General features: G+C 46.3%; 1 protein-coding gene across 1 annotated transcript in view; it reads left to right on the forward strand.

Moving 5' to 3' along the window:
- Positions 1-237: 237 nt before the first annotated feature.
- Positions 238-23863, forward strand: part of LOC142804150 (3 beta-hydroxysteroid dehydrogenase/Delta 5-->4-isomerase-like) — a 79618-nt gene continuing 55992 nt past the window's right edge. Inside the window, exon 1 of the mRNA XM_075890763.1 lies at positions 238-374. Coding sequence (XP_075746878.1) covers positions 358-374 — 17 coding nt within the window. The 5' untranslated portion in view covers positions 238-357. The remainder of the gene's footprint in view (positions 375-23863) is intronic.

Below are 23863 nucleotides of genomic sequence, written 5' to 3' on the forward strand. Positions count from 1 at the left end.
TAAGCGCCAATATAACAATGCTCATTGTATTTTTCGAATGACCTTATCAGTTCTTTTTCGTAGCGTCAATAAATGTTATCACTGATGAATACGAACAGTTTTAATGACTTTGTGCCACTTTTGTTTAATGAACGTTCACCCGGGCTCTTGCCCAATTACATGCCACTTGAATTGCGCGATTTCAAACGTTCGTTATCGCGAGTGGAATGTAATCTTGCGACGAAGGTCGGCTCCTCCTCTTGCGCTGCTCCAAGTCTTTACAGTAGTAAAAATTCACCAGCTTGCAAGCACTCCAGAGAAGAGGAGTGCGTTCGAGTCTTCGCCACAACGGCACAAGAGGACCGGCACAACGTGAACATGACTTTCCAGCATCGGCAAGTATAACTGTTTATTTTCGTTCGTTTATTTTTTATTTTTTGCCGATAACAAAAGCTATGTAGGGCACGCTGCTAGGTACGTGCTTTACAAGCTAAATGTCTTGACGAGAAGGTTCAGCGATTTGTATTTGTGCAGATAAAGTACAAACCAACCTGAATATAACAAAGGAGTATTTTAAATTAGAAGATCTTTGTTGCGTACTTCAAGCACTTTCGGTGTCTAAATGTCTGTTTGTCTATCTATCTATCTAGCTGCTTATGTCCTGATGCTGTCATGAGGCCAATTCATCTAACACGCTCTCGTGTAGGTTCGTTAATAAACCGATGACGCAACGGTCATCACGAATAAGCGAGACCATTTGGGAAAACGCTGACACAAAAAATAAATATATTTAAAGATAAACCTATGCGAACTACAACAAAAATTCCAGAGCCCACGTACAGTGGAAATCGATGGTATGCGAAACGCGAATAATAAAGATTGATATGCACTATAAATCAGCCCAACGTTACGAGGTGGAGGTAAATGATGCCGTACATGACTTCCGCGTCATGATTATGATGTGTGGATGTGTCGTTTCCCTTCATTATCTATTCACGTCACGTGATACCAAGTTTAGTATATGTGGGGCCAGCGAAACGGCCACGATCACGCTATGAGCGTGGTATGTTGTCATGTTCTTACATGACGAGCGTGTCCAGATTATTATGTTTGCACCAGTCATATATTTCGTCATACATTGACGTCACGTTACACCAAATTTGTTATATGTGGAGCTAGCAGAACGACCATGAGCACATTGTGAAGGGCCCAAAATACTTCAATGCAGCGTTGACGCACTTGCACGCTGGGCACAGAGACGCTACGTTAGCATAACGCGAGAACTCTATAGTCAGACGCCAGGCGCACCGACGTGACCAGCGTATGTCGGTGCAGCCCGACGGCAACCAGCGCAAAATGCGACATGCTGCGTTTCGCGCCCATGCGTTACCCAGACGACACTGCTTATTTTGGTGGCGGAGGTACGCTGGATGCGCTGGAACGCGCATGCGTCAAAGCAACGCAGCGCGGCGCGCGCCTGCGAGTATATGGCTGGATAGGCGCCTGGTAAGGCAACGCCTGCGTGACGCGACGAAATGAACGCTGGTGAGCATGCATACCGATGATTGATTGATTGATTTGTGGGGTTAAACGTCCCAAAACCACCATATGATTATGAGAGACGCCGTAGTGGAGGGCTCCGGAAATTTTGACCACCTGGGGTTCTTTAACGTGCACCCAAATCTGAGCACACGGGCCTACGACATTTCTGCCTCCATCGAAAATGCAGCCGCCGCAGCCGGGATTTGAACCCGCGACCTGCGGGTCAGCAGCTGGGTACCTTAGCCACTAGACCACCGCGGCGGGGAGAGCACGCATACCGAGTCACGTCGAAATGTTGTGGCGCCTTGACTGTAGCATGTAGTCATGTTCTGACGTGACACGCATCTCTTGATTATCATGTTTGCACCAGTCGCGTATCTTCGTCATCCATTGACGTCACGTACTACCAAATTTGGTGTATTGAAAGCTTGCTAAACGGCCGCGAGCGCATCGTGAGTGTGGCATGTAGTCATCTTGTTACATGACACGTATGTCAAGATTATCATGTTTGGATGTGTCACTACCTATGTCATGCGTTCGAGTTACGTAATAGCAATTTTGGTACGTGTGACGCTAGTCAAACGGCTGCGAGCGCATCATGAGGGTAGCATGTAGCCATGTTTTTGCATGACACGCATCTCATGTTTATCATGTTTGCACCAGTATCATACCTTTGTCATTAATTCACGTCTCTTAATACCGAATGTGGTATAAGTGAAGCTAGCGATACTGCCGCCAGCGCATCATGAGCGTGGCATGTAGTCATCTTGTTATATGACACGCATGTCATGATTTTTATGTTAGAGTCTGGCGCTTGTGGTTGCCATGCAATCATGCCATACCATACCAGTTTTGCAACATTCCATGTGAACGAAACCACCACAAGAGCTGCAGGGCTATGAAATGTAAATCATGACATTCATGACATTCATGTCATAATTTTCAGATTATGACTAGTGAAATATATTTTTCATACAGTCATGTTATCCCATACTAAGTTTGGTATTGATAGCAATATCGGATAGATAGATAGATAGATAGATAGATAGATAGATAGATAGATAGATAGATAGATAGATAGATAGATAGATAGATAGATAGATAGATAGATAGATACGCTCAAAGTCGCCGAAGTTCGCTAAGAAATGCTTCGCATTTGAAATGAATAGTCAGCAGCAAATCTGCCTGTCGACGCAGCACGGGACAGCCAAGTCAAGCGGGATTTCCAGCGCAGAAAACGCTGAGGCCCAACGCCCCTTCCAAAGGAAGACATAAAGGTTATCCTGAGACCACACAAGGGCCTCACAGGAAAAATCTATTTAGATCGGAGCTCTCTATGGCAGCTGCGATGATGTTTATTCGAACAAAGGAGTCGCAAGGAGGTCGCGACGGAAAATGGGCGAACGGCAAGTCTGGCAAAGGCGGCACAGGTTCTCGCGCAATCAGAGCACGGGGTTCTTCGCTCTTTTTTGAAGGCGCATACGCGTTAGTGCGTATGCTTCACTAAAATACCCCCGGGGTGAAGAGTAGCCATCCTGGCGACTCAGGGAGTAGGCACAATGAGGGGGTCGTAGTAGGGCTTGAGACGGTCGACGTGCACGGTCTCACGTCCTCGACGGCGCAAGTCTGGCGATTGTGTTAGGGGCTCGATGATGTAATTCACCGGCGACAATGTGTCAATTTATTTATTTATTTATTTATTTATTTTTACATACTGCAACCCGTAAGGGCTATGGCAGGAGTGGGTAACAGGCCGGTACAAAAGAAACATGGTGTAATACTTTGCGAAGGAAAGCAAAATACAAAGTGGCAATACATGGCATCACATGGTGGCATAATTAAGACATGGTGGCAAGGAAGAGAACACAGCAAACACAGTAAACAGTGAAAAGGAAAAATACAAACTGTTAAAGGGTATTTATGGATAACTATTTGAAAGTTCAACAGTTCGTGGAAAGAAGCTAAATTTAAACGTGTTAGTACGGGCGTGGAATGGTGTCATATTCAAAGGATGGTACTGGCGTGTTAAAGAAGGTCTGGAACGTGTTAAGTAGAGATCTTTTGAAAGTTTGCACGTCGAATAAATTATAGAATGTCATAACTTGAGAGACTCAATGTTCCTTCGCGATGAAAGTAGAGATATGTTCAAAGATGGTAATGCTGACGTAGGTGAAAAAGCAGAGTCATAACGCCTGAAGATGAATCTAATGGCCTTTTTCTGTACCGATTCTATTTGTTTTACCTCGCACTGGTTGTAGGGGTTCCATACAGGTGACGCGTATTCGAGCACAGGGCGGATAAAGGTCTTGTACACAGTTTTGTATCGCTAGGAGCCGCAGATAGTGTACGCCGGAGGTAACAAAGTTTTTTTAGCGCTTTAGAAGTAATGTAATCAATATGGTGAGACCAGGACAGGTTAGGAGTGAAAAGCACGCCAAGGTAATTATATTGGTAAACTCTCGGCAAAGACAGTTCAATAAATGAGTAGTTGAAATCTGAAAGAACTAATTTATTAGTAAAGGACATGAACACAGTTTTTTTCTAGTTAATGTTCATTTGCCAGGAACGGGACTAGTTGCAGAAAGATGCAGATGAATCGTTGAGAAGGATGTGATCATCGGGCGAGTGGATTACATGATATAAAACACAATCATCAGCGTTCAAACGAATCTTAAAATGAACAATATCAGGCAAGTCATTTACATAAAGCAAAAATAACAAAGGCCCGAGGATCGAGCCCTGCTGAACACCAGAAGTGATTTTGGCCGGGGAAGAAGCAACGGAAGCAAATCACACAAATTGAGAACGGTTCGAAAGAAAGCAAGAAATTTAGTGAACTAATTGTGGGTTATTGAGGATCTTATTTAATTTGTGCAAGAGTTTTGAATGAATAACAGTGTCAAATGCTTCAGAAGAATCGATAAAGATGGCATCAATCTGATATCCTGCGTCAAGGTTCATGGAATGTCATGTGAAAAGGCAATGAGTTGCGTCACCGTGCTGAACCCGCGTCAAAACCCATGTTGAAAATCGGGCAGAAGGTCATTAGACTCGAGGAACTTCATGATATGTTTAAAGATTACGTGTTCAAGCATTTCACAAGAGTATGAGGTTAATGAAACTGGTCTATAATTGGAAAAGGAGTGCTTATCGCCGGATTTGAAAAGAGGAAAAACTTTACCTATTTTCCAGACGAAGGAATGGTACCGGTGCGGATAGATGTGTTAAAAATAATTTCAAGGTACCGAGCACACCATAGGGAATACCGGAGTAGAAATGCATTGGGAATGCAATCAGGACCACTGCATTTTTTTACGTCCAGATTCAATATAAGGTTCAGAATGCCCTCTACGTTAATTGTAATGTTCCCAATGGAGATATTAGGGAGACGATTTCGGAAGGGAGGAACAATGTTATTATCAACAGAGGAATTGGAATTAAAATAGTCATTGAAGGCATTTGATATATCAGCTGCGTCACATAATGTTTCGCCATCAGAGGTGAATGAAGACGGTAAAGTGGGTTTAGGAAGGATCGAACGCCAAAACTTTTTGGGATTACTTTTAAGAAGTGTTTGAAGCTGCGCCCGATAATAAAAATTCCTAGCCGAGTTTGTCATCCGTCGAAGTTCTTCTTTCGCGAGATTGAACTTGGTGATAGTGTCAGGGTTATTGTTACGTTTAGATCGCCTGAGGCGATTCACACGGCGTGATAAGTGGAGAGTGTCGCGATTCATCCATGGAACACTGGGATTATTCTTTTTCGTTTTTAGAGGAATAAACTGCCGTATGCAAGAGTTAACAAGCCACTCGAAGAAATCTACAAGGGCGTTAATGTCACCACTGAGACTTAGCTCGTTGAACGCTTCAAAGCTATCGTACAATTCCTTGATAATAGAATTATCATCAGCGTTATTGAAGTCAGGGAAAGTTGTGAAAAGCGAACCAGGTTTCGGCAATGAAGAAGGAATGTCAACAACAACTGCACTGTGGTCAGATATTCCTTTGATTATCTCATGAGTGAAGCCATTCTGCGCAGCACGAGCACTAAGAAAATCTGAATCCAGTAGGGCGTTGGCCCTTGTGGTGCCAGTAACGATCTGGAGAAGCCCAGCAGAGAGTGACAACTTTAGAACAAGGTATGACAAGGTATGGACCATGGTACCGGGCCAGAAGCTTAGAAGAAAGGTCAGGAACGTGCGGGGACACCCAAAGCCACACAAGAGAGCCAGTAAAAAACGTAGGCGCCATGTGATGAACGTCGTCATGTCGGGTCTTTTGCAGACCTTGAGCCTCACTTGTCATAGACCGAGCCAATTGACGGCAGTCTTCTGCGTATCTGGCGACTTCCGAAAGCGGGGAGCACTCCGATGCATCAGGGCGGTACGGGAGTATGGTGTCAAGTGGGTGGGATAGTTCGCGGCCGTACAACAGAAAGCACGGGGAAAAAACGGTAGTCGCTTGCGTAGCGGTGTTATAAGCGAATGCAACAAATGGTAATACAGCGTCCCAGTTAGTGTGGTCGGAGGAGGTGTACATCCTCAGCATGTCGCCAAGTGTGCGGTTGAACCGTTCAGTGAGACCATTCGTCTGTGGATGGTATGCGGTAGCTTTCCGGTGTATGATGTTGCATTGAGAGAGAATAGCTTGTATGACCTCCGACGGGAACACTCGACCCATATCACTGAGTACTTCGCGTGGAGCCCCTTGGCGGAGAATGAAGCTGCGCAGAATGAAGAGTGCAACTTCGTGGGCGGTCGCTGCCGGTAGAGCTGCAGTCTCAGCGTAGCGTGTCAGATGATCGACGCCGACAATATTCCACCGGTTTCCAGACGGACTATATGGGAGGGGGCCATAGAGGTCGATACCCACGCGGTCGAATGGGCGAGCCGGGCATGGGAGCGGCTGTAACATGCCAGTAAGGTGCCGCGGAGGTGTCTTGATCTGTTGGCAAGTGGTGCAAGACTGAACGTATTTCTGCACAAAGCGATACATTCCTCGCCAGTAATATCGTTGGCGCAGCCTTTCGGAGGTTTTCAGGACACCTGCGTGAGCACTTTGGGGATCTGCATGGAAATTCATGCAGATGTCAGAGTGCATATGAGTTAGGACAGCAAGGAGCCACTTCCGACCACCAGGCATATAGTTGTGGTGGTACAGAATGTTGTCTCGCACGGAAAAGTGGGCTGCTTGCCGACGTAGCGCTCTTGTGGAATGGACAGCAGACGGATCGGTAAGGTAGTCGAGTAACAATGCAAGGTATAGATCTTTACGCTGCTCCGAAAGCATGTAAGTGGTGTCAATTGGTGATAAGGTGGCAAAAAGGGGTGACAGAGAAGCCACTACTAGTGTTAATGGCGATCGCGAAAGTGCATCGGCATCCGCATGCTTGCGACCGGAACAATATACGACACGGATGTCGTATTCTTGCCATCGAAGTGGTCAATGCCCCAAGCGTCCGGACGGGCATTCAAGGTGGACAGCCAACATAGAGCGTGGTGGTCTGTGACCACGTCGAAAGGATGGCCGTAAAGGTACGGGCGAAACTTCGTCAACACCCAGACTATGGCCAAACACTCCTTTTCTGTCACGGAGTAATTCAATTCAGCCTTCTTGAGAGCGCGACTTGCATAGGCGACTACGTATTCAGCTTGGGTGCCTTTCCGTTGTGCCAGAACTGCACCAAGATCGATGCCACTTGCATCGGTGTGAATTTCTGTGGCAGCAGCAGGGTCGAAGTGACGAAGAATAGGTGGTGAGGTCAGCAGGTGGCGCAGCTGGCGAAATGCGTCGTCACATGCAGGTGACCATGCAGATATGCCTTTGCTGTTGGAAAGAAGACTCGTGCGAGGTGTGATAATGGACGCGAAGTTGCGCACGCAGCGATGAAAGTAGGAGCAGAGACCGACGAAACTTCTTAGGGCTTTCAGTGATGTTAGCAACGGAAAGTCGGCGACAGCTCGAAGCTTATCGGGATTCGGAAGAACACCGTCTCTTGTGATGACATGTCCCAAGATGGTTAGTTTTTGTGCTGTGAAGTGGCTCTTCTTGGAGTTAAGTTGTAGGCCTGCAGAAGTTAGACACGTCATAATCTCGTGGAGGCGAGCAAGATGTGTCGGGAAATCAGATGAAAAGACTACGATATCGTCCAGGTAACACAAGCAGGTTTTCCACTTGTGGGCACGCAAGATGGTGTCGATCATGCGCTCAAATGTGGCAGGCGCATCGCAGAGCCCAAATGGCATGACTTTAAACTCATATAGGCCATCCGGCGTTGCAAAGGCTGTTTTAGGGCGATCACATTCAGCCATTGGCACCTGCCGATACCCGCAACACAGATCCGAGGGTGTAAAGTACTCGGCGCCTTGTAAACAGTCAAGAGCATCGTCTATTTGTGGTAGCGGGTACACATCTTTTTTCGTAATATTGTTTAAGCGGTGATAGTCCACGCAAAATCGTACGGTGCCATCTTTTTTCTTGACCAGAACCACAGGTGATGACCAAGTGCTTTGAGAAGGCTATATGACTCCACGTTTAAGCATGTCATCTACTTGCTCCGTAATGACACGGCGCTCTTCGGCGGAAACGCGGTAAGGACGCTGTCACAGAGGCGAATGTGAGCCGGTGACAATAATATGAGTGATAGTCGTGGTGCGGCCCAAAGCAGGTTCTCAAAATTCGAAAGAAGAACGAAACTTGTTAAGGAGAGCAACAAGTTGGTGGCGATGCGAGAGGGGCAGGTCTGCGTCAATAGCATTGTCGAAGGCTGACGAACTTGATGGCTCAGATGCATGAGTGATTGCAGCAATGTGACATGGCGTTTCGTCGGGAAGAATAATATCATCGATATGGTCGACAGGTTGCACATATCCTAACGTTTCAGCACGAAGTAAGCCCATGGGGTAGTTGCAGTGGTTGGTAACCAGCATTACGGTTAAACCAGACGCAATTGTAAGAACAGCAAATAGGAGAACGATGGCCTTGCGTTCAGTAAAAACTGGAGATGGCGTAAACGCCACCGTGCCGTCAGGTTGCGGCCCACATGAAAGGCTAATAGGGACGGAAGCTTCAGGAGGCAAGGTGATGTCGTCATCAGCGATGAGTTTTCAGAGCAGAGGAGAGCGGTCGGGTGGTGGAAATTTACATGTTGGCACAAGGGACACTTCGGCACGGGAACAATCGATGATAGCTTCATGACGTGATAAGAAATCCCTACACAGGATAAGGTCATGAGAGCAAGATGGTAGAACAAAAAACTGTACGGCGTGCAAAACGTCTCGGATGACGACGCGCGCCACACACACAGCCGAGAGATGAATGCGTTGCGCGCTAGCCGTAGACAGCACCATGCCACTGAGAGATTTGGTCACTTTATTCAGTTTCCTACAAAATTTTGCGTTCATCACAGAAACGGCGGCCCCGGTATCAATTAACGCTAATGTTGCGACTCCCTCAACATCGACATCAACAACATTTTGCGGCGAAAACGGAGGCCTTGGGAATTGCGCACAAGTTGCAGCTCTTGCCTCCAGAACTGCACTGATTAGTTTCCCTCCTCAGGAGGTGGTCGACGACGCTTAGGCGATGGCGATCGGCGACGAGGTGATGGGAAACTAGAAGTCGATGGGTGGCGATCTGAGTCGGAGTGCCTCTGTTCATATGCAGACGTGGTGGTCTGCTGCGGTGCGTAGGTAGCAGGTCCGAAGTATGCGTGCGCAGGTGTGGGACGGCGGTGGCAGATGCGTGCAATGTGGCCAGCGATGCCACACACGAAGCAGATGGGACGATTGTCTCGGGTGCGCCACTCATTAGATGGACGGAAAAAGCGAGGTGGAGGCCTGTAAACTGGAGGCGAAGCCGGAGGAGGTGGAGCCGATAAGGCGCCTGGATGCGGTGGGGGCCACGCGACCACAGCTGCGTAGCTGAGAGGTGAAGGTGGCGCAGTTGGTGCGTAGCCAGCAGTTGAGAGATCAGATGGCACCGAAGTGCATGGGTAAGAGGCCGGAACTGTAGGGAGGGCATTGCAAATTTCACTGCGTATGGCTTGCTGCATATTCGAAGGGAGGCTTGTCGTGGGCGCGTCGCTATGCGGCAGCAGGGAGAGCTGTCGGGCGACTTCCTCCCTGATGAAGTCTTTATTCTGGTTCGACAGAGTTCCTTGGTGAACGTTGCCATTTGCGAGTGCAACGGCCGAGATCGAATCTGGTGATGGGACACTCTGTCGGGCGATTGAACGCTGACGACGCAATTCAACGAAGCTCTGACACAGGCTTACGAGGACTGCCACTGTGGTCGGGCTTTTTGCCAGCAACATCTGGATTGCGCCATCCTCGATGCCCTTGATAATATGTCGAATTTTCTCTTCTTCAGACATGGATGAGTTAACACGCCTACAGAGGTCGTGCACATCCACAATATAGCTAGTAAACGTCTCGCCAGGCTGCTGGGTTTGGTGGTGCAGACGCTGGTCAGCACGGAGCTTGCGGACCTCTGGTCGGCCGAGCGCATCGGTCACGAGGGTCTTAAAGGTGTACCAGTTGGCGATGGCGGTTTCGCGATTTGTGAACCATAGCTTGGCGACGTCATCCAAGTAAAAGATAACATAGGCAAGCTTACAGTCATTGTCCCATTCGTTGCTGGCACTTACGCGTTCGTACAAGGAGAGCCAGTCTTCGACGTCTTGCTCACCACTGCCGCTGAAGATTGGTGGGTCCCGCTGACGGGTAGCACCGGGGCAGGTTGACGGGACAGCCGATGGTGCTGGCTGTGCTGGGATGGGCTGGTTGGCGACTGCGTCAGTCATGTTGTACGGTGGTCTTTCGGCCAACTTGCGAGAGCGGAGCTCCAGGTCTGCTTAGGGATTTCAGCAGCCTCCACCAAATGCGATGATGTTTATTCGAACAGAGGAGTCGTAACGAGGTCGCGACGGAAAATGGGCGAATGGCAAGTCTGGCAAAGGCGGCACAGGTTCTCGCGCAATCAGAGCACGGGGTTCTTTGTTCTCTTTTGAAGGCACATAGACGTTAGTGCGTATTCTCCACTGCACAGTGATAGAGGCCTTCCGGAACAGCTTTGGAGGAGAATGTTTCTTTGCTTTGGGTCAACCCTGCATCGAACATCAAAATATTGTCCACGCCACACGAACAAGTGGCGCGCAGACTGAGAGAGATTAACCAATTGAAAATCAGAGGATGAATTCAACCTTTAAATGCTAACGTAGGCGACCCAGAAGACGTCCTGTGAGGCATCGTTCCTGGACTACCACCCGGAACCACTCAGGCCTACCTGATAGCAAACCTACGTATGTGGACGCAAGCGGAGAAGATTGAGAGAGCCAGGATGCTGGGCTTTTTGAAGTCGGCAATAATAACCTTTACGGAGGACTTGCTCCCCAGGTGTGTCTATTTTACTGTTGCAGAGGCGATATGTTATCCATACTAGCCGACCATACATGTTTGCAAGATTTGTCGATCAACTGTACACTGAACCGATGTGTGCCCGACTCCGAACGCCAGCGTGTGCTCAAAGATGAAACGTGTGAGCCTACTCAAGGACACGAAGGTGCCCTGAACTGCGCCTTATGGGGTGAGGAGCATGCTACAGGAGACAAATTGTTCAGAAAGAAACTAAAGAAAGTGGCTCCCCGAATATCACGAGTGGAGACTCCTCGAAGACAGAGTGGACCTACGCGGAGAAGGAATTGCCGCAACTTAAGCAATGCCAGCAGAAACATCTTCGCTGGTTCAGCTCAGACCGAGAGGAAGTGGCGCTCCAGAAGCGGCACACATCCAGATTCAGCTCCATATCACGATCAAGATCGAGATCAATATCAAAGACCCCCAACCGCGAAAAATCAGCAAGCCTTTGGAGGCCCCTGGCAAAGCGAACTAAAAGAACACAACGAGTAGCAACTAGGAAATAAGCTCCACCCATGCCAGGAAAGAAAAAGCAGCTGCAGCAACCACTGGCCTTAGTACGGAGGACGTACAAAAAAAACGAACCAAACAAGATGACCTGGGTGAGTCCAGTGCCTACCAATGTTTTGGAAACTGATATAGCCCCCAGTATGTATAGGAAAATTGTAAAGAAGAACAAACAATTAACACAAGAAATTAAACAGCTTAGAAATCTATTGGCTTCGGAGCGTAAAGAGTATAAGCTGGCAATCTCGCCAATGTAAAGGAAATTAGAAAATGCGATTAAGAAAACACAAAACCCAGGGTCGGTAGGCGGCTCCACCGAGGGCAATAAATAGGTGTGGGAACGTGTAGCCGACATGAAGGATGGCACAGAAACAAGCCAGGAAACGATAGGAGAAGACTCGTTCGCTACTGAATCAGAAATCAGTAAACTAGTGAAGCAAGTGCCGACGCCGGTTCGAACAAACATAGAAAGCATAGCTACTTTGCAGAAACTTCTAGCTAATTAAATGGCGGAAATGAAAACGTTTGTCGGAGAAGAACTGAAAATTCCGAAGCAGTATGGTAACGAAGCTGGGGGAGGTTTGCAGAGGGCACTAAACATACGGTCCCTGTCCACTCCAGTTACTGACAAACCATTCAAAGCGGGCCGCGACAACGTGGACAAGACCATGAAGCAAGGCCGAAAATATTATGAAAAGTGTAGAACATTTAAAGATTTGGCAGTGGAACTGTCGCACTTTTCAAAAGCGCATCGCAGCAATCCAAAATTACATAAACTCGGTACCAATTCAGCCAGACGTAATACGCCTGCAGGAAGTAGGCTCCAAGATGGTAAAACTGCAGGGGGGTGATTCCGCGAGAGATCGACACGGGTCCAAAAGTTGATATCTTAAATTTCATTGAGTATTTTATATTCCGTGCACCTCTCACCAGGTAGCCCGAAAGTCAACTTCGTTTTATGATTAACGGCATAACTTACGAGAAAAAAAATATCAAACTTCACCAACACGGAAGCACCAATTTCGTCACCTGTCATTTTCGAAAATTGCAGATGCTATAAAAAGACAAATGTTTTCTTGTTTTGAAGGAAGATAATTTTTACCTCAAATGCGTGTCTCATGAAGAAAGAATTCATACGGTGTCAAGTTTGTAGACCTTAAGAAAATAGCATTTTAAATATGTCTAATTTTGCGACAGTTTAAAATGAGCTACGCATTCCCAATTTTTTTTCTCCGAAAGTAATGCAAGCAGCGTTTTCAAACTTGACACGTTTTAAGGATATAGTGCGTTTCTTAGGTACATAATCTATTGCTGCCGTAGGGCAAACTTAAATTTATATATATTGCCTCAAATTTCTCATATTGGCAAAAGTGTACTCCACTGAAATCTGAATAATAAAAAAACGCCATCTTCGATTTTTCCTAAAATCTCGTAAATAGACAAACGTAGGCCATTGTACAGTAATATAGAAAAACATGTTGCATTATTTTGTTTTCAGTGCCGATGTTTGTGGTACAAATCAGAGCTTTTCGAGAATGCGCTGATAAGTTGAGAAATCTAGAAATCGGAACGGAAAAGCGGCAATGAGCTTCGAACGCGAGTAAACTTGACGCATTTGGTGAAGAAAGGGGGTTTTAGCAGATAGGAGTAACTATTTTGAACACGATAATCTGCAGTATCTGAATTCACTCTTATACGTAGAGCAATGAGACTTCTGATATGTGGTGCCTCTCCATTACTGACACACAGATGGAGCTGCTGTGACGGCCATGTGTTTGCAACACGTTGGGTAAGAGAATTGAATGTTGAATGAGTTCATAAACGATTCATAACAAATTTTAACATTTCGGGCACGAAGACTGGTGCATTAGACTGAAGCACACGCTTTAGGGCAAGTTGTCATCCGTCGTCTGCTCTACAGATGAATTGCTGTGCGCCGCATCTAGCAGGCAATGCTTTAGATCATATGGTTCAAAGTAGGGACAAAGATTACGCCTCCCGTAATTTTATCGGCAAAAGCACTGTGAAATTCATTTTGACGTACTATACTTCAGTTTTGCATTTGCACTTCGGATACTTGCGCATGCTGTTTTACGTCTGCTCTCATTAAACGTGAGAGACATAGGAACAGACGGCAGATAGATCACTTTCGTGCTGCTGGTTTCACGCATAGTTGCATTGCCAGTAATTTGAGCCTTAAGGAGCATGGCGATGGCTGACCACTTCAGCCGTGATAGAGTTTTTTTGTTCAGATTACCTCATGTTGCATAAAAAGAAAATACCTTATCAAAGAAACTTCCGCAAGGTCAAAGACATCGGCCTGTTTGCCCTCCAGAAGCTTTTGCCGAAAGCTACCTGCAATGCATATAACAACGACCATGTCTGCCAGAACTGCTCCAGACGCCTCAGAGATATGCTGCCTTCGTCTAATGGCTTCTCAGCTGAAACAGCTGATGAGGTTTTTCCAGAAGAAGAAAAAGGCAGAAGTCAAGAGCTGTGCGTAAATACGCCTGAAGCATTGTCACATATGCGACTGGAGAAGCTGCATGCGCAAAGTAGCAAAGTTCATGCAGAGCCAAGACAACTTAGCAGCGATTCTACAGTAACCGGTAAATGCCACCGTAACGTGTGTAACCGCCACTTTCCACCATCAGATCTAACATGCAGTGTGTGTGCCCAGTGGTTCAAGAACTTCAAGCAAGCCTATGAAGCATGTTCTTCGTATCAAGAGCGCATGCGTTTGTTGACACTGTTGCGGAGCGATATAGAGCGCCGAAAACTCCAAGCGCTTATACCAAACTTGTCAGCTTCCATGATATACAGATCCCGACACTGGTGCGCAAAACAAGGGATATGGTTAGCACCAAATGCGATAAAAAGGACACGACTGAACACAATGGACGTCCAGGCAGCTATGGCTTACTACTCCAAAGCTGAGTACAGCTGCTCTCGGCAGAGTCCCAACAAAAAAGATGTAGTATCTGTTATCTTTGACGGAAAAAAGGAGCTTATTTCGAAAAGGTTTATGACCCGTTCGGTGCGAGAGGCTTACCGTCTCTTTAGAGAAGCTAATCCGAACACGTCTATTGGGCTCTCAAAGTTTTATTCACTGAGGCCGAAGTGGGTTCTTCTTGAACCACACCAAGAAGTGTGCCTTTGTATATACTGTGCTAATGCCACGGAGTGTGTTTCTGCCCTACAAAACGTCACCGATGGTGCCTACACGGCGGACTTCTTGAAAGAACTATGTCTTTGCAGCTCCCCTACGAGTGATTGTTTTTTAGGCCATTGTGACTATTGTGCTAAGGAGGACGCTCTGACAGCCACATGTTTAGGAATCCCTGAAAATTTTGAGCTAGTCTATGTAGTATGGGAAAACGGCGATCTAGTAAAAAAAACAGCCCAGGCAAGTGCTTTTCTGCGAGAGCTAAATCTATGGTTTGTGAAGTGGACTACCCACGATTACATAAGATACATTCAAGAATCAGCAATACGCCAGGCGAAAGAGAACCAAGAAAAAGAATCCTGCATTTTTCACTTTGATTTCGCCGAAAATTGGGCAGCCATTTTACCGAATGAGGTACTGTCGTATCACTGGCACAAAAGACAGGTGTCTATATTCACGTGTGTCGTCACAAGGAAGCAATCAATGCAAAGTTTTGCCGTCATCAGTGACGACACATGCCATGATGCTGCACATGCCTGTTTTGTTCTACAAACATTCCACAACTATATTAAGGAACAACTTAGGCCAGACACGCATGTTACTTATGGTTCTGATGGTGCATGCAGTGACTTCAAAAACAAGTACCAGTTGTTCGAGCTATGTCAGAAAGATCATATATCAACAAAGTGGATTTCTTTCGGCCACAGGACATGCCAAGAACTCTTGTGACAGCGTTGGTGGCCTACTAAAGCATCAGGCTACGCTCTACAACCTCATAGCGGCAAGCTGAGCTGTGATTATGTCAGCATCCCAAATGGTGGCGAAACTGAGCGCGAAGCTCAAGAATGTCAAGCTGCTGTGTGCAAATGCAGACGAGCTAGAAACATTCCGTCAGTTTAAGAAGAGCCAGTGGAAATTGTTGCCACATGTTCCAGGCATACGTTCTAGGCATGTTTGGCTAAGCACATCTGAGGGCACTGATCGTGTTTTGTTAGTGTCACGTACTGCTAAATGCGATCTGCAAAAGATGCAGCCATTTTGAGCGCATCTCTTGTTTCACGCAGTCACCACCAAAATACCAGTGAGGGTGCTTCATGCGCATATGCTTTTTCTAGTGAAACACAACACTTGCGTTGGAACATTTTCATGTTTGAGTTTATCTGCAAATATGGACAGATGTTTTGCAACTTAGTTGCAGTGTCGAAGATTTCCTCTATCAGAGCTGTGTTATCAGGAGCATAAATGCGCCTTCATGGGTACGTATTTGTCACAGTGCTAAAACAGCCTTTCTTCACCAGCTGCGGTCACGTTTACTCGCGTTTGAAGCTCATTTCTGCTTTTACGTTCCGATTTCTAGATTTCTCAACTTATCAGCGCATTCTCGAAAAGGTCTGATTTGTACCAGGAATATTGTCGCTAAAACAAAATAATGCAACATGTTTTTCTATATTACTGTGTGATGGCCTTCGGTTGTCTATTTACGAGATATTAAGAAAAATCGAAGATAGTGTTTTTTTATTATTCAAATTTCAGTGGAGTACACTTTTGCGAATATGAGAAATTTGAGGCAATATATAAAATATTACATTAGCCCTACGGCAACAATAATTTATGCACCTAATGAACACACTATATCCTTAAAACGTGTCAACTTTCAAAACGCTGCTTGCATTACTTTCGAAGAAAAAAAATGGGGAATACGTAACTTATTTTAAACTGTCGCAAAATTAGACATTTTTCAAAGCTATTTTCTTAAGGTCTACAAACTTGAAACCTTACGAATTCATTCTTCGTTAGACGTGCATTTTAGGTAAAAAATATCGTCCTTGAAACAAAAATATTTGTCTTTTTATAGTATCTGCAATTTTCGAACATGACAGGTGACGAAATTGGTGCCTCCGTGTTGGTGAAGTTTGATATTTTTTTTCTGGTAACTTATGCCATTAATCATAAAACAAAGTTTACTTTCGGGCTACCTGGGGAGAGATGCACGAAATATAAAATACTCAGTGAAATCTAAAATATCAACTTTCGAACACGTGTCGATCTCTCGTGGAATCACCCAGGGACATTATTGTTTACAAGATCCAAATTATCCCCGTGTAGTCTCGCTGATTAGCGAAAGTGTCGCTGAAAAGGTGGAGCACATAGAAAGTTCGCGGATAAATCATCAGATAATCACCCTCCTTCCCTTGAACAGAGGCAAATTTAAAACCGTAATACTAAATGTATGCAGCCCTTCCAATGATAAACACGAGGACTTTGGTGCACTGCTCAAAGATGTTGTCGGCATTGCAGGGGCGAGAGATCGACTTGTGGTATTGGGTGACTTTAACGCACCCAGCACCACCTGGGGATATTCGAGACATTCCCCTAAGGTAACGCGTATCGAACACGACATATCAAAACTAGGGTTGAGCTTAATTACTCTACCCACAACACCAACGAGGTTGGGTAACAGCGTAAGTCGAGACACGTTCCCAGATCTGACATTCACACGTAATATTAACGACACTAACTGGGCAAACTTGGAAGAGAATCTCGGCAGCGATCAGCATTTCCCTGTCAATTTTGAAATACGTAGGGTCATAGGAGACGTCGTGACCACTGACTGGGAACGGTACCGACGGTGCAATCCCCCACCCGACTCTGTACCGGAGTCGATTGGGGAATGGTCAAAGTACATAACCTCAGTTCACAAACAAGCATCGAAATGTATCACAAGAACAGCAGAGACACCAGCAGTTGGCAGGCACCTGCTCTACCTATGGAAGAGCAGGCGTCGCATGCTGAAAAGGTGGAAAAACCAGCGACTCAACCAGAACCTTCTCCGCAGAATCGCTGCTTTAGGAAAGGAGGAAAATCAGTACGCTTACAAAATTGCAACTGAGGGACAGATCCCGTTCTGCAGTCCACCACAGGACACTCTGAGTGTTACGAAAACTTGAGCCATCCAAAAGAACATGCTTGACCCAGAAAAATCGAAATCGGCCACGAGCAGAACGCTACAACAAATAATGCATGATTTTCCGGGCACGGATTAGGAGTTAATACAAGCACTTAGGGACAGATACGCAGGAGAGAATGCCGATGGTTGCAGTACTGAAAATGCAGTACACTGGTGCGAAAAACGAGACTCGACGCCCTAATCGCCAAAAAAGAGGTCTTTGCGGCTGCCCAAGCAGCCAAGAGAAATTCTGCCCCTGGTTCAGATGAAATCACAAATGCAATGATAAGGAACCTCAGCGATAAGGCCATCGAGCACTGACAAACCATTTCAATGACAACTATTGACTTGCAGGAAAGATACCCGAGGAATGGAAAGAAGCCAAAATTATTACGATACCGCAACCAGGGAAGAAGCCATCGCTACAACAACTGAGATATATATCTTTGACGTCATGCATGGGAAACCTTTTCAATGAGTTATTCACCTTCGGCTCTAAAACTTTGTAGAGGACAACGGCCTTTTTCCTGCCACTATGTTGGGTTTTCGCAATGACCTCTCCACTCAAGACGCGTTTCTCTAATTACAAGAAGTTATGAGCTATATACCCACGGAAGGAGAACATCTAATACTAGCTCTTGCATTAAAATGATCATTCGACAATATATCGCATACGGCCATCCTAACAGAAATAAACAACATCGGATGTAAGGCAAACACCTACAATTGAATCAAGGCATTCCTCACAGAAAGGCGGGCTTCGATAGGCGTAGCACAAGTCACGTCAGGCGCTTTTGAGATGCCAAACAAAGGTATCGCTCAAGTATCCATGCTCTCTCCCCTGCTCTTTAATATCGCCATGTTAGGACTCACGCGAGCTCTGGATAAAGGGCCGCCGTTAAGATACACTCTCTATTTGGATGATATCACCCTATGGATAACGCGTGGATCTCTAGATAACAAAGAGGAGATACTTCAAGAGGCTGCAACAGCAGCTGAAAACTTTGAGAAGGCCAGCGGGCTCAGTTGTGCCCCTGAAAAATAGGAAATCATCAGGTTACATGGAAAAAAGTACAAAAGTAATGAAAACATCGACATACACGTTGAAGGTGTCAAAGTACGTGTGGTAACCGTCACACGTATTCTGGGTTACTGGGTACAGAGTAATGGACGAGTGAACCATACAATAAACATATTTAAATCAGCCACAAAACCGGTTGCACGAATGATCCATAGAATAACATGCCACACAAAGGGTATGAAGGAAGGACACGCAGTTAGATTAGTACAGGTACTTGTACTGTGTAAGGTAGCGTATAGCCTATCTTTCCACGCGTTAAACAAATCATAGGAAGAAACCATCGAGTCTATAATTAGGGGCGCCTACAAATTGGCCATAGGGCTACCGGTAAACACACCAACTCAATAGCTTTTGGACCTCGGTGTATATAATACATACCCTTTGCTAAAGACAGCGGTACTGACTGCGCTGAGAAATTGTCTAAGTCAGATGAAAGCGGGGAGAGAGGTATTCACTCTTATGGGCTTCCCGCCATATCCCCAAAACCTGGACGAGGTTCTTGTAGAAATTCTGGATCCCATCCACTGCAAGATTTTGATCTCACTGCTGCCCAAGAACATGGACGTAAAAACAAAGAGAAAGCGCAGAGAGCAGAGAGTGTGACGGCTCCAAAAACAATAAAAAAATTCAAATGTTTTGTATGTAGACTTTTCCAGGTACAATTTTAAACGGTCAGTTGCATCAATACCTAGCAACAACAACTTCGTGGTGACAAGTGCATTGCTGAACATGTCGTCGATCGCCAAGGCGATATGTTTTGCCATTGACCTTGCAATCAAAGCGCAGGAACAAAGAGATGAACTGCAGACAATTATTGTCTCTGACTCGCAGGAAGCGTGCCGTTCCTTTTTAAGAGACCGCCTTCCGAGAAAAATAAGCAAATTCTTAGGCGGGATATTGACGAACTAATACAGGCAGATTTGGTGTCCAGGACACTTAGGTCTGAAGAGAGACGAAAGTGCCGACGATTTTGTCGAGGGTTCACAAATCAATCATAGCTTTGAAAGCACTTTCTATTCTTCGAAACACTCCAGGAGGAAGCTATCGAGGAGGATAATGGCCCATCCAGAATAACCTCTCGCGAAATTCTTGCCATCCAGCGAGGCATGCGACAAAAATACCGCACCCCCCACAAATCATATAAGGGGCAGGAGGCGGTTGACCTCCACAGAATTCAAACGCGAGTTTTTCCCAATCTTCAAACATTACATACAATTTTTCCAACGCTGAATGGGCATGCGTGTCCGTGGTGTGGCGGCGAACCATCATTCTACCACAGTTCGTGGGGATGCCAAAACCGACCAACCATCAAATTTAGATACCTTTTTCGTCAGTACGAAATTTTTAATACTTTCTAGAAATGGAAGGCACAGCTCAGCAGCTCTAACCCAGAGGTGCAGCTTGCACTTCTGCGTCATGTCAGGCAGGCGGCAGCAGCCAGTGGGAGCCCTGGACTTGGGGCCCCACCCATCAAGCTCATGACCCCTGTCCCAAACCCTTGCGAATAAAGTTTTTCCTTCCTTTCATTACTTGTAGTAGAGACTTTGCCCTAGCCCATCTGCTACCCTCGTTATACTCGGGGTGAACATTTCGCGGGATGGAGAAAGCGACGATTTGTTCTCGCTGTTGACGAAAAATGCTCCAGATGTGAGACCTATTTTCCATCTGTGCAATCCACGGCTCCTACAGGATGTTTGTGCTCGTGGTGAACAGCTCGTGGTGGTGCTCGCAAATTGCGCCGTCCCCTGTGCCCATGCAATTTCCTCTAGCTTGTTGTGCATGCCAAGATGAACCAGTCTGTCAAAGCTTGAGTACATAGGAAACTGGAGAGCTCTCTCAATAGTCTTTCTGAGCAACGTGTTGGGTTTATCACGCTCCGACCTCTGCCAGTTGTGCATGGCTGCAACGTAGGTGAAATGGCCATCACAAAAGCGTGCACCAACCTAACGAGGTCATCTGTCCAAGTCTCTGTTGCCTGTTGGCAACCCTTCTTGTCAGTCCGGTGGCATTGTCAGTTTTTTCTGGTGAGTCTCGTAACCGAGAGGTGATTAGAGCCATTCGACTGAATGGTCTTACTTTGAACGTGGAGCGAGTCCACCTTGGGGATCAAGCTGCCCTCATCAGTCCTAAAAGGATTGTCGATGTCTGCTAATGGCTTTCACCCCCTTTCAAAACTTTTATTAAAGGAAAAACTGCCGATGAGTGCGCGTTTCATCACAAACTGGACACAGCCCACAGTACACAACACTGTCCTATAATAAGCCACTTATTGCACGTTGGAAATTCAGACACACGAAAAACAAACCCGTTGTGCACCCAACACATCTCTTTCTTCGGCACGTCTCGGCCACGTCTGCTGCTCTCTCATTCTTCAGGTGCTTCTCGAATGGCGTGGGAGCGTCTTATTGGTCACGTTTTCCGAAGTGACCCCACGCACTCCGTCTGCACCTCTGGTCCTCGCTAAATACACGAAGATGATGACGATGCTCCTTGGAAAGAAGCCCATGTCCACCAATTCTGTCGTCGTCGTCAACTTTTTCGTGCCGATGCACTCGCGCACTTTTCAAACCACTAAATGGTTACACTCGCGCACTTATCACAGATGCTATCGTATTCACCCCTTTAACTTGGCGCGAACCAACATTAGTATCGGAGGATAAGATGGCTTGACAAATATAACACGCAGGTCAAAGCATGAATAATGTCACAATTCGATCGCGTACTTTGTCAAACACTTCCCGCCAGATGCAGATGAGTGAGGCGCAAAAAACATTTTGTGAAACAGGTGGAGAAGAAGAGAGGAGGGGCTGTTCTTTCATGTCGTCTGCTCCTCCGGTTTCACAGAATGTTTTTTGCACCTCAGTCATCTGCACCAAGTATGCACAAATTGCCCAAAACAAGTCATTTTGGGACTTCCCGCCATACAACGGCACATACCATAATGCGGGTATGTGCAACACATGTTTTAAACTCACTATCTCATCCCGGCTGCGGTGGCTGCATTTCCGTGGAGGCGGAAATCTCGTAGGCCCGTGTGCTCAGACTTGGGTGCACGATAAAGAACCCCAGGTGGTCGAAATTTCCGGAGCCCTCCACTACGGCGTCTCTTATAATCAAATGGTGGTTTTGGGACGTTAAACCCCACAAATCAATCAATCAAACTTACTATCTACCGCGGAACGGTGACAACACACATGGGTCATTTTAACACGTCAGCGTTATGAAAAAAAACACAGGTTTGCCTCAAAAGCGAAGCAATGAACGCGATAGCAACAAATTGAAAGGTCGTGCGCAGAATTCAAAAGCAGATCTTAACGTATCCCGCGTTACTAACGCACAAATGACGCATGAAACGGACTCACAGGTACAGAATAACGCGAATAAGCGTTTCAGTTGTTACGTCGCTGTGTCTGAAAGGCGCACCCTTGCGCTAACGGATACTGTGCATCGTATGCAGTGACCTTTGTGCGCCTGGTAACTACTACAGAATCATTCCGGTGAAATCCCAAGGCCAGCCAAGACGTACGATTCTTCCCAACGCCAGATAAGGGCGTGGAAGTGAGCATACACCCCCTTCCGCTACTAGGGGCAAAACACGCGCGGGAGATGAGAGCGCGCGCCGCCGTGTCGTGACGATGTGGTGACGCCCACTCATTGCGCAACATTGGTGGTAATGCTTAAAACACGATAGTGCTCCACGAGATAGCCGTTAACAGCGGAAAGTGGTAGATATAAATATCCTGCTGTTTGAACGTTGAAGGACGCGCCTCTCCTAGGCTCAGTGGTTGACGCCTCGCACACGGGTTTCAGTTGTCCCAAGCTGGATTCCGCGCACCGGAGTCTCTTTTTGAATTATTTTTTATTGCGGTATATATATATATATATATATATATATATATATATATATATATATATATATATATATATATATATATATATATATATATATATACCCCGCAGGGGCGTCTGTGAAAGCAGGCGATGTAACGGGGGGGTTTCGACTCCCTCCTACGTTTGGCCTTGCGTGGCTGAGCCAGCCGTGTCCGGGGAAAAGGGGATCCTGGGGGTTGAGCCGACGCCGGGTGATTGGACCGTTGAGGCCCCCCCCCCCCCCCGGCAGAGGCAACACACCCCTTTGGCCCCGGCTTCACGTATACGGCACCCCTGGGCTAGCCCACCCAGGGGAAATCAGCAGTCGCCTTTTCCTATCTCTTTCCCCCTAACATTCGTCTTTATCTCTCACTTTCTATCTGTCCTGTCATCTTCTCTCTTCCGTTTACTTCCAAACATTCCGGCGGCTAGTGTTAACCTGTTGTACCTATCCAACCTAGAATAATCATAACAGGTTATAGCTGTGATGTATGGCTGGCGTCTCCAAGTGTTTGCTTTCGACACTTTAGCGTCCCCATGTAGGGCTCGGTGGTGGTTGGCCACCATCGACGCCGAACCTTATAGTATTTGTATGAAAAAAGCTTTTCTCCCAATTCCTGATCGCTCCTTGAAAAGGTGGCGCATCGAAGACACTTTTCTGCCTAACACACCAAAGCCGACATTCCCAAAGTACCATGTTATCCACAGTCAAAACGAAAAGAAGACAGTCCGAGCCATTTCACCTTTTCTAGTTTCGAAAACTCTCACAGAAGCAATAGGCCCAGGTTATAAAGTGACCAAGATGGGAAATGGCGATCTTCTTCCGCAGGTTTGCGACCAAGCTCAGCATGAGAAGCTGTCTAAGCTTGTAGCATTTGGGGAAACCCTTGTTTCAGTGGGCCCACAGAGGTCCATGAACACTGTCCATGGCGTTATTTCTGAGGATGATTTATACTTAACTTTCTGAAAGGGAGCTGCTCGAAGGTTGGCAGGACAAGAACGTGGTCAAAGTCCAAAGAATAGCAATAAGGCGCAACAACAAACTGACCCCTACAAAACATGTAATAATTACCTTCGAAACAAGTGACCTGCAAGAATCGATCGAAATGGGCTACTGTAAGCTCCGTGTGAGACCATACATCCCCAACCGTCGTCGATGTTTCGAGTGTCAACGTTTCGGTCATGGATCGCAGAGTTGCAGAGGGCGCGCCACTTGCGCAAAGTGTAAATCCATGCAACGCATATCCAATAATTGCACCTTAAAAACAACTGATTTCTCGAAATGTGAAAGATATCACGCTGCCTACTCTCGAACATGCCCCGCATGGAAAAAAGAGAAACAATTAGTAGAACTTA

This window comes from Rhipicephalus microplus, chromosome 3 (assembly GCF_043290135.1).
Source record: "Rhipicephalus microplus isolate Deutch F79 chromosome 3, USDA_Rmic, whole genome shotgun sequence".
Classification (NCBI taxonomy): domain Eukaryota; kingdom Metazoa; phylum Arthropoda; class Arachnida; order Ixodida; family Ixodidae; genus Rhipicephalus; species Rhipicephalus microplus.